Consider the following 6971-nt stretch of genomic DNA (forward strand, 5'->3'; position numbering starts at 1 on the left):
TAACCTACTGATTAAGAAGTGTAATCTTATGTTGAAAGGTAACCCGGTTAGACAAATCATACTTTAGAAAAGTATGTATGTCTTCAAACACAGCACAAATACCCATACTATATTCATCCAGTACAGTATTTGAGAATGATAGTAGGGGAGACTGGGGCACGTTGGCCATATTAATATATATATATATATATATATATATATATATATATATATATATATATAAACTTTTTACGTATTTGAATTTATGAAATTATTGCTGAATATTTAGAGCAGACTTGCTGAATCTTGATCACAATTATTAACCTTGAAAATATGAGTTAAAAAGTTTAAAAAAAATTAATTACTGGACATATGTCAAGTGGGCAAATCTGACCCTACCTTGGAGTAAGTTGGCCCAGAGGCTCGGGCACGTTGACCCATGCAATACACTCCTGGAAATGGAAAAAAGAACACATTGACACCGGTGTGTCAGACCCACCATACTTACTCCGGACACTGCGAGAGGGCTGTACAAGCAATGATCACACGCACGGCACAGCGGACACACCAGGAACCGCGGTGTTGGCCGTCGAATGGCGCTAGCTGCGCAGCATTTGTGCACCGCCGCCGTCAGTGTCAGCCAGTTTGCCGTGGCATACGGAGCTCCATCGCAGTCTTTAACACTGGTAGCATGCCGCGACAGTGTGGACGTGAACCGTATGTGCAGTTGACGGACTTTGAGCGAGGGCGTATAGTGGGCATACGGGAGGAAGGGTGGACGTACCGCCGAATTGCTCAACACGTGGGGCGTGAGGTCTCCACAGTACATCGATGTTGTCGCCAGTGGTCGGCGGAAGGTGCACGTGCCCGTCGACCTGGGACCGGACCGCAGCGACGCACGGATGCACGCCAAGACCGTAGGATCCTACGCAGTGCCGTAGGGGACCGCACCGCCACTTCCCAGCAAATTAGGGACACTGTTGCTCCTGGGGTATCGGCGAGGACCATTCGCAACCGTCTCCATGAAACTGGGCTACGGTCCCGCACACCGTTAGGCCGTCTTCCGCTCACGCCCCAACATCGTGCAGCCCGCCTCCAGTGGTGTCGCGACAGGCGTGAATGGAGGGACGAATGGAGACGTGTCGTCTTCAGCGATGAGAGTCGCTTCTGCCTTGGTGCCAATGATGGTCGTATGCGTGTTTGGCGCCGTGCAGGTGAGCGCCACAATCAGGACTGCATACGACCGAGGCACACAGGGCCAACACCCGGCATCATGGTGTGGGGAGCGATCTCCTACACTGGCCGTACACCACTGGTGATCGTCGAGGGGACACTGAATAGTGCACGGTACATCCAAACCGTCATCGAACCCATCGTTCTACCATTCCTAGACCGGCAAGGGAACTTGCTGTTCCAACAGGACAAAGCACGTCCGCATGTATCCCGTGCCACCCAACGTGCTCTAGAAGGTGTAAGTCAACTACCCTGGCCAGCAAGATCTCCGGATCTGTCCCCCATTGAGCATGTTTGGGACCGGATGAAGCGTCGTCTCACGCGGTCTGCACGTCCAGCACGAACGCTGGTCCAACTGAGGCGCCAGGTGGAAATGGCATGGCAAGCCGTTCCACAGGGCTACATCCAGCATCTCTACGATCGTCTCCATGGGAGAATAGCAGCCTGCATTGCTGCGAAAGGTGGATATACACTGTACTAGTGCCGACATTGTGCATGCTCTGTTGCCTATGTCTATGTGCCTGTGGTTCTGTCAGTGTGATCATGTGATGTATCTGACCCCAGGAATGTGTCAATAAAGTTTCCCCTTCCTGGGACAATGAATTCACGGTGTTCTTATTTCAATTTCCAGGAGTGTATTTTGATAAGTTAAACTAGTATAACTTTAGGATATCAAAATAAAACCAACAGTTATCAAGAAACATACTTTAATGTACATCACATCAATTTGCATATTGAGTTAAATGCTTAACATTTTATTATGACAATGGGAAAGCTTAAAATTATTAGGAATTATAGTGTCTTAATACAAACCAATCAACTTTAATCACTGTCCACATCCAAATGGTCAGCACAGTTATAACACTCATAAAATAGTCCACGAATTTCGTTTTTCATGCATGTCTGATGAGCCCACCACTTGCAGTTTGTGCACTGAATCCATTGTACTCCAGGTTGACTGTTTGAAAAAGGCTTGAGACACCTTAGGCACAGTGAATCTTCATCTTCCTCATCGTCATCATCATCTTCCATTGGCTTCTTATTGCGTTTTAGTCCTACTGCAGTTAATTTAGTTAATTTCATTCTACCATTCCTCCTACTTTCTTTTTGAAAAAGTGCTTTTTTAGCCTGTGATTTAAGTTTTCTTTCCAATGCTTTCGCCTTATTTTCTTTTGCACCTTTTTGTTCTTCCTCGAGGGCTTTTTTCACTGGAGTGCCTGTCACTATGGCAGAAACTCTTTTCCTTTTCCCTGCTCCCGTACTTTTCTGGGCTCTGCTTTTCCAAAAGGTCTGACCTCTTCTGGAGTTGGAAACAGTCTTATATTTATTTCAGCTCGAGTTGATGGACTGTTTTCAGTGTTTGGGTCTGGCCTTTCCGAATTGTGGGAAGGCATAAAATCACTGTCAGTAAAAATATTTTTGTTAAAGGGAATGATCCCAGTTACCTTGAATCCACTGGTTATGTTATTGATAGTTGCAGGATTTGGAAGTGCTATCCGCACTATAGATGGGATGTCGTAAATAGTTATAGGCCGTTTATTATTGGTATCCCATGCATCACATGCTGAGTTCACAAACTTTTTAAAAGGCTCATAAACACTTCTATCTAAAGGCTGCAGCTTGTGGCTACAATGCGCCAGAAAAGATAGAAAGGTGATTCCATTATTTTTACAATGATCAAGAACTTTAGAGTCGAGATGTGAACTGTGATTATCAATCAAAACCAAGCAAGGGCGTTCTTTTGAGCGGCGAGCGTGTAGAACAAAATGTTTCATGTATTTTGCACAGTTTGTCTCCGTCATCCATCCCGAAGGATGAGCTGCTCCATCACACCCAATCGGGATGTCAAGGATAAAATGAGGCTTGAAGTTGACCCTTGGGAAGATGAGGAATGGAGGCACACTATTACCCAACGCACTAACTGAAAAACTGATCGTAACAAATGACCCTCTCTCAGCCGATGTCACTCGCCCTATTTGGCGAAAACCTCTTCGAGCGACTACAAGATCAGGACGCTGGACGGTAGTTACTCCAGTTTCGTCAATGTTCCAGATGTCCGCAGGGGTCACTTTTAACTATGTCGAGATTATTAAAAAACAGTTCTACATTGTTATTGTTTGTTGTTGTGGTCTTCAGTCCTGAGACTGGTTTGATGCAGCTCTCCATGCTTCTCTATCCTGTGCAAGCTTCTTCATCTCCCAGTACCTACTGCAACCTACATCCTTCTGAACCTGTTTAATGTATTCGTCTCTTGGTCTCTACGATTTTTACCCTCCACACTGCCCTCCAATACTAAATTGGTGATAGCTTCATGCCTCAACACATGTCCTACCAACTGATCCCTTGTTCTAGTCAAGTTGTGCCACAAACTTCTCTTCTCCCCAATCCTATTCAATACCTACGTGATCTACCCACCTTATCTTCAGCATTCTTCTGTAGCACCACATTTCGAAAGCTTCTATTCTCTTCTTGTCCAAACTATTTATCGTCCATGTTTCACTTCCATACATGGCTACACTCCATACAAATACTTTCAGAAACGACTTCCTGACACTTAAATCTATACTTGATGTTAACAAATTTCTCTTCTTCAGAAACGATTTCCTTGCCATTGCCAGTCTACATTTTATATCCTCTCTACTTCGACCATCATCAGTTATTTTACTCCCTAAATAGCAAAACTCCTTTACTACTTTAAGTGTCTCATTTCCTAATCTAATTCCCTCAGCATCACCCGATTTAATTTGACTACATTCCATTATCCTCGTTTTGCTTTTGTTGATGTTCATCTTATATCCTCCTTTCAAGACACTGTCCATTCCGTTCAACTGCTCTTCCAAGTCCTTTGCTGTCTCTGACAGAATTACATTGTTACCGGCGAACCTCAAAGTTTTTATTTCTTCTCGATGGATTTTAATACCTACCCCGAACTTTTCGTTTGTTTCCTTTATTGATTGCTCAATATACAGATAGAATAACATTGGGGATAGGCTACAACCCTGTCTCACTCCCTTTCCAACCACTGCTTCCCTTTCATACCTCTCAACTCTTATAACTGCAATCTGGTTTCTGTACAAATTGTAAATAGCCTTTCGCTCCCTGTATTTTACCCCTGCCACCTTCAGAATTTGAAAGTGCGTATTCCAGTCAACATTGTCAAAAGCTTTCTCTAAGTCTACAAATGCTAGAAATGTAGATTTGCCTTTCCTTAATCTAGCTTCTAAGATAAGTCGTAGGGTCAGTATTGCCTCACGTGTTCCAACATTTCTACGGAATCCAAACTGATCTTCCCTGAGGTGGGCTTCTACTAGTTTTTCCATTCGTCTGTAAAGAATCCGTTTTAGTATTTTGCAGCCGTGACTTATTAAACTGATAGTTCGGTAATTTTCACATTTGTCAACACCTGCTTTCTTTGGGATTGGAATTATGATATTCTTCTTGAAGTCTGAGGGTATTTCGCCTGTCTCATACATCTTGTCCACCAGATGGTAGAGTTTCGTCAGGACTGGCTCTCCCAAGGCTGTCAGTAGTTCTAATGGAATGTTGTCTACTCCCGGTGCCTTGTCTCGACTGAGGTCTTTCAGTGCTCTGTCAGACTCTTCACGCAGTATTATATCTCCCAATTCATCTTCATCTACATCCTCTTCCATTTCCATAATATTGTCTCAAGTACATCGCCCTTGTATAGATCCTTTATATACTCCTTCCACCTTTCTGATTTCCCTTCTTTGCTTAGAACTGGGTTTCCATCTGAGCTTTTGATATTCATGCAAGTGGTTCTGGTCTCTTTAATTTTCTTGTAGGCTGTATCTATCTTACCCCTAGTGAGATAAGCCTCTACATCCTTACATTTATCTTCTAGCCACGCCTGCTTAGCCATTTTGCACTTCCTGTCGATCTCATTTTTGAGGCGTTTGTATTCCTTTTTGCCTGCTTCACTTACTGCATTTTTATATTTTCTCCTTTCATCAATTAAATTCAGTATTTCTTCTGTCACCCAAGGATTTCTACTAGCCCTCGTCTTTTTACCTACTTGATCCTCAGCTGCCTTCACTATTTCATTCCTCAAAGCTACCCACTCTTCTTCTACTGTATTTCTTTCCAGCGTTCCTGTCAGTTGTTCCCTTATGCTCTCCCTGAAACTCTGTACAACCTCTGGTTTAGTCAGTTTATCCGGGTCCCATCTCCTTAAATTCCCACCTTTTTGCAGTTTCTTCAGTTTTAATCTACAGTTCATAACCAATAGATTGTGGTCAGAATCCACATCTGCCGCTGGAAATGTCTTACAATTTAAAACCTGGTTCCTAAATCTCTGTCTTACCATTATATAATCTATCTGAAACCTGTCAGTATCTCCAGGCATCTTCCATGTATACAGCCTTCTGTCATGATTCTTAAACCACGTGTTGGCTATGATTAAGTTGTGCTCTGTGCAAAATTCTACCAGGCGGCTTCCTCTTTCATTTCTTATTCCCAATCCATGTTCACGTACTACGTTTCCTTCTCTCCCTTTTCCTATACTCGAATTCCAGTCACCCATGACTATTAAATTTTCGTCTCCCTTCACAATCTGAATAATTTCTTTTATTTCATCATACATTTCTTCAATTTCTTCGTTATCTGCAGAGCTAGTTGGCATATAAACTTGTACTACTGTAATAGGCGTGGGCTTTGTATCTATCTTGGCCACAATAATGCGTTTACTATGCAGTTTGTAATAGCTTACCCGCATTCCTGTTTTCCTATTCAATATTAAACCTACTCCTGCATTACCCCTATTTGATTTTATAACCCTGTAGTTCTACATTATGCTTGTTGAAATGGTGCATCGGGCTAAACTAGTTGCTTGACGAGTCAGAATGAAGAGTTGAGGGTGCCTCTTCAAGAATCCTGTGAACCAATCACTTCCCGTCATTTCGGTCTCGGTCCATGTTTGGGGTATTTTATTGTTGCATGCAATAGCATATCTATAAGCAAACCGCATGATTTCTTTCGGGGAAAGACCACAAATTATGTCACTTGCATTCGTGAGGTATTGTTCAAGCATATCTTCTCGTTCGGAATTAAATATCTGAAAATAAACAACTCTAGTTAAGTTATCTATAGAGGCACAGTTTTTCTTTTCATATGTGTGTTTATGTGTGAGTCTGTATGTGTTTGTGTATGTGTGTGTGTGTGTGTGTGTGTGTGTGTGAGAGAGAGAGAGAGAGAGAGAGAGAGAGAGAGAGAGACAAATCAGTAGTCCTACAGTGCACAAGACGATGTAGTAACGGACACAATAACAATGACAGGGATAGAGAACATTAGAAATTGAAAAATAGCTTTGCAAATAAAAATAATTTTAGTTAACAAAATTTCATACCTGAAATCTTTTATCATAGCCAAATTTATCACAAGGCTTCTTTTTGTCATTAAGTATTTGTAGGACTCCTCCAGGCTGAGGGTTTTGGTTCATTGGCATGGGTTGAGTTTCAGTTTTTGTTTCCTGAAGTTCAGTTGACTGTGTAGGCTGACATGAGGTCTGTTAGTACTTAGCACAGTACCTCCCCAAAGTTTTTCTTGGAATCCCAAATACTTCGCTAGTAGCCCTCACAGATCTTCCCTTTTCTTTTACTTCTAAAACTGCTTTTAGCATCGTATCTTCAGAAATCATTCCTCTTTCACTTTTTCTTTTATAACTTTGCACCATTTTTATGTTCCTATAGATAAAACAAATGGTTTAAACTAAGGCCGCAACTCTGATGTTCTAAAAAGGAAAA

The 6971-nt window shown here is 42.3% G+C and overlaps 1 protein-coding gene across 1 annotated transcript in view; it reads right to left on the reverse strand.

Moving 5' to 3' along the window:
- LOC124805687 (venom carboxylesterase-6-like) overlaps positions 1-6673 on the reverse strand; it is a 116691-nt gene extending 110018 nt beyond the window's left edge. Inside the window, exon 1 of the mRNA XM_047266256.1 lies at positions 6575-6673. Within this exon, the coding sequence (XP_047122212.1) occupies positions 6575-6673 (99 nt within the window). The remainder of the gene's footprint in view (positions 1-6574) is intronic.
- Positions 6674-6971: the final 298 nt, after the last annotated feature.

This window comes from Schistocerca piceifrons, chromosome 7 (genome assembly GCF_021461385.2).
Source record: "Schistocerca piceifrons isolate TAMUIC-IGC-003096 chromosome 7, iqSchPice1.1, whole genome shotgun sequence".
Taxonomy (NCBI): domain Eukaryota; kingdom Metazoa; phylum Arthropoda; class Insecta; order Orthoptera; family Acrididae; genus Schistocerca; species Schistocerca piceifrons.